The sequence below is a fragment of the Cetorhinus maximus genome, chromosome 31, assembly GCF_964194155.1.
Source record: "Cetorhinus maximus chromosome 31, sCetMax3.hap1.1, whole genome shotgun sequence".
Lineage (NCBI taxonomy): Eukaryota > Metazoa > Chordata > Chondrichthyes > Lamniformes > Cetorhinidae > Cetorhinus > Cetorhinus maximus.
In genome coordinates this window covers 14,466,544-14,478,869 of record NC_135909.1, presented here as the reverse complement: position 1 = coordinate 14,478,869, position 12,326 = coordinate 14,466,544, and the positions used below count along the sequence as shown (strand labels likewise).

Below are 12,326 nucleotides of genomic sequence, written 5' to 3'. Positions count from 1 at the left end.
TAGGGACAAAATGAATCCTTCATTTCTGCAAAGCATCAGGCACTGAGTTAGAAAATGGCTTCAACGCTTACACAGGGTACCAGAGTCCATCAGAAACAAAATGATTTGCAAGCTTCCATAAAGTACCACTGATTGAGAGAGAATTGATCCCACTCATACCAATACTATCCATTGAGGCAAATTCTACATTGTCAGTCTTTGGTGCAGAATGTGACAGTGGGGTTACTTCTGTCAAAAATTGCAAGAGATGGACCTATTGAGAATGAATTACACACTTTGAATCAGTACCAGAGACTGACCGATACAGACTGAATTTCACACTCCCATTCAGCAAAGGATGTTGACAGGTACAGAGTTAATCTCACATTCACACACAGTATCAGATATTGACAGTGAATGAGAAGTTCAGACTCAGAGATAGTACCACAGGCTGAAAGACATAGAATCAATACAACTCTGACCTACAATGACAGGGACTGACAAATAAAGAATCTCATTCACATACAGTTACAGAGATTGACATGTACAGAATAAATCCAATACTTTTCGTGGCCGAGAGAAACACATGCTGATTTAATTCCGCACTGTCTTATAGTCCCAAGGAGCCAATAATTTCACTTACATGCACCAATAACGGACAGATGCACAATGAGCCTCAGGATATCAAGTGAATCCAACACTGAGACATGGTCCCATCAAGTCACAGACACAGAAGAAATCCAGCCCTCGCACACTGTACCACGGCCTTCTAAACAGTGAAGGAACCCCACACTCACACACAGAATCAGGGAGTGAATAAATCCCACAATCACAGACTTTACCAAAGCCTCACAATTCCTGAGGGAACCCCACATTACCGTACAGTCCCTCGCACCGACTGCCAGGCGACATTTCCTGGTGTATCTTTACACACTAAGAAATTCCGCCTGGAGAGGGTCTTTGTAAAAAGTATTTCCTGATTGCAGTAAGGAGGCCTATGATTGGTGGAGAAAGCTAAATATGATTGGTCGATTTCTCTATCCAATCAAAAAAATCACAAATTAAGAACTTGTTTTCTTTTAAAAATGTCCAATAAGAATTGTTGTTTTCTCATTCCTCATTAGCATATATCTGTCAGACTGTCTATTTAATGAGCGGACGGAAGGGGTTTGGTTTATTTCTGTGGCTGAAATTGAGATTGAAGATGGTTGAAGAGAAGAAGAAACCAGTTGCTAAGAAGGGCGCCAAGAAAGCGGTGAATAAGCCGTCAGGAAAGGGCGGCAAGAAGCGGCGAAAGTCGAGGAAGGAGAGTTACTCCATCTACATCTACAAAGTGATGAAGCAGGTTCATCCCGACACCGGCATCTCCTCTAAGGCCATGAGCATCATGAACTCGTTCGTGAACGATATTTTCGAGCGCATCGCGGGTGAGGCTTCCCGCCTGGCCCATTACAACAAGCGCAGCACCATCAGCTCCCGGGAGATCCAGACCGCCGTGCGCCTGCTGCTGCCCGGGGAACTGGCCAAGCACGCCGTGTCGGAAGGGACAAAGGCGGTGACCAAGTACACCAGCTCCAAGTAAAACCCCACAACGGACTGAACAACACATTCACAACACAAAGGCTCTTTTAAGAGCCACTCACAATCTCTACGAAGGAGCTGCACCCGACATCTTCCTACTGGATTATTATAATATAAAATAACTTCCACTGCTGTTAGTGTCTCCTGTCCTGTAACCCAGACAGTAACCCTTTAATTAGCTCATCGGACTTCGCTTTGTGCTGAAAGCGGTTATTCTGTTATCACAGCCTTTAAGTGACCTCATTAGCTGCTGTTTTCAACTTTAATTGTCCCTTCCCCCAATTCCTGAAACAGTTACTGAGTCATTTCATTAATTTTCCGCAGGGTAACAGCCAGAGTGGGATTATTACAGAGCGGAATAAGAACAGTCTGAGGACTCGATCAGCTCCCTCTTTACAGCGAAGGGTGTTCGGTTCAGAGTGAAGTCTGAACGGAATGTTTCCCTCCTGGGAAAGCGGTGACCCGGGATTGATTCCCGCCCGGGACAGTTAGAAAGCGACAGGAGAATGAACCACATTCAAACAAAATGTTAAAACCCGCGCCTGCGATTGGTGATGACACGAGCTGAATAAAACCAAGTAAAGAGAAGGGATTTGAAATCTCAGACCAAGGACGACATTTACTTTAATCCGCTTCTTTCCCGCAGTGAAATTGGCGGGCTTTTTAAAATGGACATTTTTCTGGTTCTGACGGTTATTTGCAAATCCCGCCCTTTTCTGCTTCCATTTATCTGATTGGTGAAGAATATAGGCAAATAAGTGGATTGAACAGAGACCAGTGAGACGAGTTTTCAGTTTATAAGAACAGTAAACGCTGGAGAAATTGTTCATTTTTTTGCCGAATTGTTTGTGAGATTGTGGAAATGTCTGGAAGAGGAAAGACCGGCGGTAAAGTTCGATCCAAGGCCAAGTCTCGCTCCTCCCGGGCTGGACTGCAGTTCCCGGTGGGCCGTGTTCACAGGCTCCTGAGAAAGGGCAACTATGCTGAGCGTGTGGGTGCCGGAGCCCCGGTCTATCTGGCTGCTGTGCTCGAGTATCTGACGGCTGAAATCCTCGAGCTGGCTGGTAACGCGGCCCGGGACAACAAGAAGACCCGCATCATCCCCAGACACCTGCAGCTGGCCGTCCGCAACGACGAGGAGCTCAACAAGCTGCTGGGAGGGGTGACCATCGCTCAGGGCGGGGTGCTACCTAATATCCAGGCCGTGCTTCTGCCCAAGAAAACCAGCGCCTCTGCGGGCTCGAAGACCAAGTGAAGCGGCCATTCTTTAATCTAATAACCCAAAGGCTCTTTTCAGAGCCACTCACAGAGTCTGTGAAAGGGTGACCTATTGTCTGTCCGCGGCCGGACCAAATTTGTAAGTGATTCTGGACCAATAATGGCGAAGGAAGAACTCGCACAACGTTTGAGAAGTATTTCGTTGAGCCCTCGAAACGACATAACTAAAAGTACTACGGGCTAAGTGCTGGAGAATAGAATTAGAATAGATAGGTGCTTGATGATCGGCACGGTTACGATGGGCCTGTTTCTGTGCTGTATAACGCTATGACCTCTCTAGTGCAACAACATCCTTCCTATACGGGCAGATGAGATTTTCCCAGGCTGCTGTGGAAGGCAAGGGAGGAGATTGCAGGGACCCTGTTATTAATTTTCAAATCTTTGACCACAGGAGAGGTGAAAGGACTGGAGGACAGCTAATGGTTTCCATTATTCAAAAAGGGGGCTAGGGTTAAACCAAAGAACTATAGGCCAGTCAGTCATAACATCAGTGGTAGGGAAACTTATGAAAAAGATTCTGAGGGACACAATTAATTTCCACTTGGAGAGGCAAGGATTAATCAAGGATAGTCAGTCCGGCACGGACACGAGCGGCCTGTTTCTTTGCTGTATAACTGACTAAAAACAACCATCAAAAATATCTGCGCACTGGAGGGTTACTCTCGGACAATCGCTTCATGTTCATAGTGTTACCTTATAAAAACAATGAGTATTGACTTACAAACCGTACCTCACCCTGTGCCGCAATTCGTTGGAAAAAAATCCGTGGCCTAAAATATTCGCAGACATAACCTGAGCTGCAATTGATAACTGCATCATCTGTATTCTCTCAATTCTACAACCTCTATGTCGACAAGACAAATAAACCGGTGCAAGGGAGAATAAATTGTATCTTCGAGATGTTTAAGTGCTGGTGTGTTTAACAGGAGATCGCAGCTCTTTCATTTGTCGATTTAGTGGCTCTTAAAAGAGCCTTTGTTGTACTTGGTGCTGAAGCCGGGTTTTAGGCGCGTTCCCCGCGGATGCGGCGGGCCAGCTGGATGTCTTTGGGCATGATGGTGACTCGCTTGGCGTGGATGGCGCACAGGTTGGTGTCCTCAAAGAGCCCCACCAGGTAAGCCTCGCTGGCCTCCTGCAGGGCCATGACGGCCGAGCTCTGGAAGCGCAGGTCTGTCTTGAAGTCCTGAGCGATCTCTCGCACTAGGCGCTGGAAGGGCAGTTTGCGGATCAGCAGCTCGGTGGATTTCTGGTAGCGGCGGATCTCCCTCAGAGCCACAGTGCCGGGTCTGTAGCGATGAGGCTTCTTCACTCCGCCCGTGGCTGGAGCGCTCTTCCGGGCCGCTTTGGTAGCCAGCTGTTTGCGGGGAGCTTTCCCTCCAGTCGATTTGCGCGCTGTCTGCTTGGTCCTGGCCATTTCCTGAACAGATTCACCACAGGCTGAGATACGAGAACTTTTAATGCAGTCCGCTCTACAATCCGCCTTTTTAAACTCTGTGAGGAACCGCCCCGAACAGTAATTGGCTGCAGCCATACGCCCAGGCAGTTTTATCCAAAATCTAACCAATGAATTAATCCCTGGCAACTCAGGTCCCCATTGGTCGAGTTGTTTTTAATTGGCCATTTCAAAAATTCCGCCAATTTTTTGCAGCCGTTTCCCGTCTCGAGAATATGCTTCGTTCTTCCCTTTTTGAAAATTAAAAATACAATTTTTCACTCTCACTCGCTATTTCCTAACCCCAATGAAATTCCAGTTCATGTGATCTGTCCCGGCAATTTTTAAACCAGGTATCATCCTGGTGAATCTGCTCATTTTTGGACAGAAACACCAGTCTGTTGTTTGAACTGTGTAAAGTCAGTGCTGAATTTCCGAGGCAAAAATTGAAGGACTGTCCATTGCTCCCTACAGCACAACTAACCCTCGAAATCGCCGCTCAATTCGAGGAATGGAATGGGAAATAAAATAGAAACGGTGCTGGGGGCATCAGACCCCTTCCCATTGCCCTCATTCTGGGCTGTTCATGCCGATAAAGAGCGGCTCGAATTTCCGTTATTCCCAGACTGAGTCTACACGAACATACGTGCGAATATTTGGATTAGGAGCAGGAGGAGGCCACTCAGCCCATCAAGCCTGCCTCGCCTGATCCTGATATGATTGTAACCTCAAATCCACTGACGGATTGAACGGCTGGTGTCAGAGGAACCGCCAGATCCTGTCATTACTACCTGACTAATTATTCATTTAAAACAAAACCTATCGAAAATATGAGGCAGTGGAGAGGCCTTTCAGTGTCAGTGCAGAATGGGCCATCCGGGTAAATAAACCATTAAAAAGATTCTCAGTACATTCCCGCCCAGAACAAATCAGGCACTAACATTCCCGATCAAAGCGCATCCCAGCTCCCGTTCCCAGGTTTCTGCTCTATCTGTGAGGCGGTGGGTGGCTCTGAAGAGAGCCTTTGTTGTTGTGTTTGGTAGAGAGAGTCGAGTTGTTCAGCCGCCGAATCCATAGAGAGTGCGGCCCTGGCGTTTCAGAGCGTACACCACATCCATGGCAGTGACCGTCTTGCGCTTGGCGTGTTCAGTGTAGGTGACCGCATCCCTGATCACATTCTCCAGGAAAACCTTCAGCACCCCGCGGGTCTCCTCATAGATCAAACCCGAGATCCGCTTGACACCGCCACGGCGAGCCAGGCGGCGGATTGCTGGTTTGGTGATGCCCTGGATATTATCACGAAGCACTTTGCGGTGCCGCTTTGCTCCGCCTTTCCCCAGTCCTTTGCCTCCTTTCCCTCTGCCAGACATGATGATTCTTCACTCAGATCGCTGCTGAATATGAGAGATGAGCTGTTTCGGTTCCTCCTTTATAGAGCCTGCCCCGACCTGACTGAGAAAGGAGCATAGAGTGAGAGGCGGGACGGGGATGAGACTAAATGACAGACAGAACAGAGGAATGTCTATGATAATCCAGCTCCACCCCCTGCCTGTCGAAACGACATTTTATTTAATTGTCGACAATGGAAGTTAACACAGCGCTCGGCACAAAACTTATCGATTGGGGCTTCATGTTCAACGGTTCTAGAAACCCGCAGCTTTTAATTGCAGACCTTTACAAATAAAATTCTGTAATATTCCAGCCCAAGTACATACACTATACACCGTCAAATCCGCCTGTTTCCACTTCACTCCAGCTTCTGTTCTATCCCCACACACCTCCCCTCCAGGCGGATTGAGCAGTTTACCGACACCTCACTCCAGCTGAATTAGACAAACTCATGTGTTGGGCTTTGAGTTGTAACGCGGGGTTACCTCGCCCGGGTAACTGTCTTACACACTCTCACCTTGAATCTGTGAAAAGGGAACGAGCAGAAACTGACAGAGCAGCTGAACAAATCCCCAGTTACAATGGGGCACGGACACCGCTCTGTTTTATTGCAGATTGGGGGAGGGGCTGGGTATAGTGCATGTCAGTGAGATACCGGGAATTTTCAATTGAATATAAATCATTTCAGTGTGAAACCTGCTCCCAGCGCCGGGACAGGGACATTTGATTCGGGGATCAGCTCTTTCCTGAGAGACGTGGGCGGCTCTGAGAAGAGCCTTTGTGTTCAGAGGTTTACAATTTGCTCGGCTGGTTTCATTTCTTTCCTGGCGCTGCTTTCTTAGCCTTTGCTGCTTTCACTTTGGGCTTGGCCTTCGACGATTTATCCACTTTTTTAAAAACCTTTCCGCCCAGTGGGGGGTGTTCATAAAGGAAATGTTCCCTCTAGGGTAATAGGAAGGAGTAACAAGCCCAGAGAACCATGGATGACCAGAGATATTCAGGTTAAGATGAGAAGGAAAATAGGGGCTTTTTGCAGGTACAAGGGAAGCAAATCAGCAGAGGCATTAGTGGAGTACAGACAGTGCGGGGTGGAGCTTAAGAAAGCAATTAGAACAGCAAAGAGGGGATATAAGAAAGCTCTGGCTGGTAAAAGTAGGGAAAATCCAAAGATATTCAATAAGTATATCATTGGGAAGAGGATAATCAGGGAAAGAGTAGGACCCATAAGCGACCAATCTATGGGTGGAGCCAGAGGACATCGCTAGAGTGTTGAATGAATACTTCACATCCGTCTTCACCCAAGAGATTGAGGATGAAGGTATCGAACTTGGGGAGAGAGACTGCGATGTTCTTAAGCAAATTTATATAGGGATTGACAAGGTATTGGAGCTGTTGGCAGGCTTAAAATTGGACAAATCTCCAGGTCCGGATGATTTGTGTCCCAGACTGCTAAGGGAGGCAAGGGAGGAGATAGCAGGGGCTCTGACCCAAATTTTTAATTCCTGAAAATTGTGAGGTGATACAAAGTGAAGTTGTAATTTGACAAGGAAGTGTTCAATGAGCGACATGGCACTAGGAAGTTCTGAGGAACAAAGGGACCTTGGCGTGTGTGTCCATAAATCTCTGAAGGCAGAGGGGCATGTTAGTGGGGTGGTGAAAAAGGCATATGGAACACTTGCCTTTATCAATCGAGGCATAGATTATATAAGTAGGGAGGTCATATTGAAGTTGTATAGAACCTTCTTGAAGCCGCAGCTGGAGAAGTGTGTGCAGTTCTGGTGGCCACATTATAGGAAGGATGTGATTGCACTGGAGCGGTTGCAGAGGAGATTCACCACGATGTTTTTTGGGTTGAAACATTTAAGTTATGAAGAGAGGTTGGATAGACTTGGTTGTTTTCGTTGGAGCAGAGAAGACTGAGTGGCGAACTGATCCAGGTGAACAAGATTATCAGGGCATGGACAGGGTGGATAGCGAGCAGCTGTTCCCCTTAGCTGAAGGGTCAGTCACAAGGGAGCATAAGCTCAAGGTGAGGGGCAGGAGGTTTAGGGGGGATGTGAGGAAAATCTTTTTTTACCCAGTGGGTGGTGACGGTCTGGAATGCACTGCCTGGGAGGGCAGTGGAGGCGGGTTACCTCACATCCTTTAAAAGTACCTGGATGAGCACTTGGCACGTCATAACATTCAAGGATATTGGCCAAGTGCTGGTAAATGGGATTAGGTAGGTAGGTCAGGTGTTTCTGACGTGTCGGTGCAGACTCTATGGGCCGAAGGGTCTCTTCTGCACTGTGATTCTGTGATTTGAAGATAGACTGTGCGCACTCAGCCACTAAACAACAGCATCGCACCTTCATGTGGAGTTCAAGAGAGAGGGGGTGGAAGGATAGACAGAGGCAGAGTGAGTGAGGGCGGTGAGACACAGACAGTTGCAGAAATCCTTGTAAATTCTGGTGTTATCCAGAAAGATTCTCATGGAGAGGCAGAAGCTGCAGTCTCAGATCTTAATGATATTGTAACAGAGACACATTATTAATCACACACGCAGGTATAATGCTGTATTTTAACAGAAATTAAGCAGTATGAAGATAATGGTCCAGTTCTAAAAATTGTGCAAGTGAGAGGGACCAAGAGTCTTTATATCTTTGAAGGTGACAGGAGATTTTGAGGGAGTAGTTAGGAAAGCAGATGGGATCTATGGTTTCATCAACCGAGTTACTGAGCATACAAGCAGGAACGTTATGTTTAACATTTATAAAGCTCTGGTTAGGCTGCAACTAGAGTATTGTGTCCATTTCTAGTCACCACATTTTTGGAAGGATGTGAGAGTCTTTGAGAGGGTGCAAAGTAGGTTTACTAGAATAGTTCCAAGCATGAGGGATTACAGCTGCAAGATTTGTTTGTGGAATCCGAAGCTGCTCTCCTTGAAGCAACCGAGATTGAGGGCACCATCTCAATGCAGCTTGAGACTGTACTCTGCTAAACTACAAGTGTTCACCATTTTTAAACATTATTGGCCACGTACAAGAACATCCTCCAGATTCCGATCTTGTCAACATGTAGGTTTACATTAAACAGACAGGTCTCTGGTACAAAGGTGACCCTACTTTCACCCAGGCAGAGACCTGTCTTCCTATATAAGCTGGGACCACCTGTCCTTCCCCTATCGGTTGAAGAACACACTTAGTCTAAGTTATTGCCATCCTCTGACTCCAGGTTAACTCCCAGGACCTTGCTGGTGATTGCAAACCCTGAGGGTGTACAAAGTTTGAGAGTGTATAAGGTTCATCTGGTTTTACTGTTTAATTATTGATTTACTGATTTGCGCTGGCCTGCCTATAGATTCTAATTTAAGTAATTCATTCCCTTATAATGAAATCTCCCTTACCATAAATTCTCATTTACTTTCTTCCCCCTAACAGCTTCAAAGCAAAATTGTTCACGGAATGTTGTATAATTCTGCGGATGCGTCATTCCGACCCACCAGAGCTCAATGGTTGGGAGCGGAAGAGCGCATGCGCGCTGCTCTCCCCCCAGCTCCACCTGGGACAGGAAGAGCCGCCAATGGAGAGACCCCGGTCCTGGGGGAATGGAACAAACAGCAGCCACCTGGGAGGAGGGAGACAAAATGGCAAGAAGCTGTTATTGAAAATCATTGCTGCTTTCTCTCCACAAAGCAGCAGTGAATATTCCTGGTTGAGTTCCCGCTCCCCAGGTTTGTTGATATTGGACAGTGAGGAGTGGGAACAGAGCCGGACAGTCAGGATGTGGGGAGTCAGACAAAGAGCAGCTATTGCAGGCACAAGTTGAGAAATAGGACGGGCACTTTTTAAACGGCGGCTGTTTGGTTTCGGTGGCAGTTTTATTAGTGGAGATGGTGGCGTAGCGGGAATCTAGAGTTCCAGGTTAGGTTAATGAACATAAGAACAGAAGGAATAAAGAGCAGGAATAGGCCACTCGGCCCCTCGAGTTTGCTCTACCATTCAGTAAGGTCATGGTTGATCTGATTGTAACCTCAACTCCACATTCCTGCCTACCCTCGATAACCTCTCACCCGATTGCTTTCAAGAGTCTACCGCTGCTTTAAAAGTATTCAGAGAATCCGCTTACACCCTCTTTTGAGGAAGAGAGTTCCAAAGACTCAAGACCTTCAGTGAGAAAAAAAAAATCTCCTCATCTCTGTCTTAAATGGACGACCCCTTACTTTTAAACAGTGACGACGAGTTCTAGATTCTCCTCCAAGAAGAACCATCCTCTCCACACCTACCGTGTCAAGAAACATCAGGACCCCCTCAGGATAATGTTATGGAGGCGAGGGATCAAATCCCACCACAACTGCTGGTGACATATAATTATAAAATATCTTGAAAGTCACGTTGATAAAAACCCATCTGGTTCACGCACTCTCCTGCTCCTTTTGAACGAATATACATTCCGGAGACTTGGGCTCACTGCCGGACTATCTTAGTGCTAACAAAAACAGAAAATGCTGGAAAAATCAGGAGGTCTAACAGCATCTGTGGAGAGAAAGACAGAGTTTACCTTTCATGTCTGTATGACTCATAAACGTTAACTCTGTCTTTCTCTCCATAGATGCGGTTAGACCTGCTGAGTTTTTCCAGCATTTTCTATTTTTCTTTCAGATTTCCAGCATCTGCACTATTTTGCTCTTATCTTACTGTGCTGTTGGTGCTTGTGGAACTGGTGTCTCTGCTCTCTGTGAGTGATACTGTACTTACTGTGTGAGAAGGAGCTGGCTGCACTTCTCCTTTTGTCACCGAATCACTATTTCGATTCAGCTGCTATCAAACTTTTGCCTGTCGGAAGTAAAAGGTATTTATAATAATTCAAAGAGAAGTGGTGTAGCAAATACAAGATAGACCAACGCATTTGTTTCAGTTAATAGTCAATACGAAAAAACAGAAAATTAAAAGCAGCAACTCAAGCAGGGCCTGATCTGAAGGGTAATTAGAGCGAGGCAACAGATTCTGGCCTTGTCAGCGACTCCTACAGCCCGTGAACAAATAAAAACATAAGTGGATTCCGAGAGTGGGAAGTTGTAATATTAACTGTACAGAACTCCCTGCCCTGTCACTCAGTCCCATCCATGGAGCAGTGGATTGTTTCTGGTTGGCAGGAAATTGTCGTAAAATGATCCAAGTCCTTGGTCTGCAGTAGCTGGGTGCTGCAGCACTGTCGTGCACTCAGATACTGACTCTGTACAGAGAGGGAGAGAGAGAGAGAGAGAGAGAGAGTGGAAGCAAATCACCCTCTATCCCGAAGGTCTGAATAATAGTAAGAATAACGGAGACATTCAGATACAGAATTAATCCCACTTCCCCTGGCAGTAATGGGGTCTCATAGACACACAATGATTCCCACATTCACATTCAGTACCACTGTCTGATATAGAATTAATCTCACCCTCACATATAGTTCCAGGCATTGACCCATAAAGAAGGAACCCTGCTCTCACAAATTGTTCCAGAGACTGAGATGCAGAATGAATCCTACACTCACAAACACTATCTGTGATTGACACATACAGAACAAATCTCGCTCAAGTCCAATAACAGAGTTCTCAGGATGTATCACACAATCACATTCATCACTAGAAGGTAACAGTTACAGCTTAGAATTGACGACTGTAGTCCAGTTGCGAATTAACCAGACTTTCAAACAAGAAGAGGGAACATCTGAACATGACATGGAGCACATTAACATGACAGGGAAAATTAAGGCCCCTGAAAGAAAATAATTGTCCAATAGAAAACACCCTCACTGAGCAACAGAGAATATCGTTTCAGAACAGGGAGCACTTTGAAACAACAGAGAACATTTTAATGCAGTTGGGAACACGTTTGCACGACAGGGAAGCGCGTTACACAACGTTGAAGATCTCTCAACAGCAGAAAGCACATTTATACAATAGAGAGCACAGTTACACAACAGAGGGCACAGTCACACAACGGAGAGCATTGTTACACAACAGGGAGCAGAGTTAGACAACAAAGGGCACAGTTATACAACAGAGTACACAATTACATAATCGGGAATACAGTTACACATCAGAGGGCACAGTTCCACAACAGAGAGCACAGTTAAACAACAAAGGGCACAGTTCGACAACAGAGGGCACAATTAAACAGGTGGCACAGCTGCTCAACAGAAAGCACAGTAACTCAGCAGAGAGCATAGTTACACGACAAATAACACAATTACACAACAGAGAGCACAGTGAAACAACATAGGACGCAGTTACACAATAGATGGCGGAGTAACACAACAGAGAGTACAGCTACACAACAGAGGGCACAATTACATAGCAGGATGCACAGTTACACAACAGGGTGCACAGTTACATAGCAGGATGCACAGTTACACAACAGGAGTCATTATTACAAACAGGGGACATCCCTGTGCAGCTGGGAACAGTTTACAGAAATGATTCGTTTCTCCACCTCAGTGTCTTGCTAATTTGCTCGGCATCTTTCTCTGTCATCTTGTGTATCCTGACAGTCTCTAGCTGCCTTTCTGTGCGTGTTACTTTGTCTGTTTCTGGTGTTACGCGGTAGAATTGTGCAGCCAAGGTGATCCTCCCAACACGTTCAAGTGACTATTTAGCTCCCTAATACACAAAAGTAATATTCATCAACTGGTGATAATAGGC

General features: G+C 46.2%; 2 protein-coding genes across 2 annotated transcripts in view; both read left to right on the top strand.

The window, feature by feature from the left end:
- LOC144670292 (histone H2AX-like) overlaps window positions 1-3,059 on the top strand; it is a 297,255-nt gene extending 294,196 nt beyond the window's left edge. Inside the window, exon 2 of the mRNA XM_078532780.1 lies at window positions 1,885-3,059. Within this exon, the coding sequence (XP_078388906.1) occupies window positions 2,423-2,815 (393 nt within the window). The 5' untranslated portion in view covers window positions 1,885-2,422 and the 3' untranslated portion in view covers window positions 2,816-3,059. The remainder of the gene's footprint in view (window positions 1-1,884) is intronic.
- On the top strand, window positions 1,178-1,580 carry LOC144670295 (histone H2B-like). The gene has a single exon (XM_078532782.1). The coding sequence runs from the start codon at window positions 1,184-1,186 to the stop codon at window positions 1,559-1,561; it is 378 nt and encodes a 125-aa protein (XP_078388908.1). The 5' UTR covers window positions 1,178-1,183; the 3' UTR covers window positions 1,562-1,580.
- Window positions 3,060-12,326: the final 9,267 nt, after the last annotated feature.

What these genes read in the sequence shown, in the direction of transcription:
- LOC144670295 (XM_078532782.1), top strand. Translation starts at nt 1,184, where the DNA reads ATGGTTGAAGAGAAGAAGAAACCAGTTGCTAAGAAGGGCGCCAAGAAA.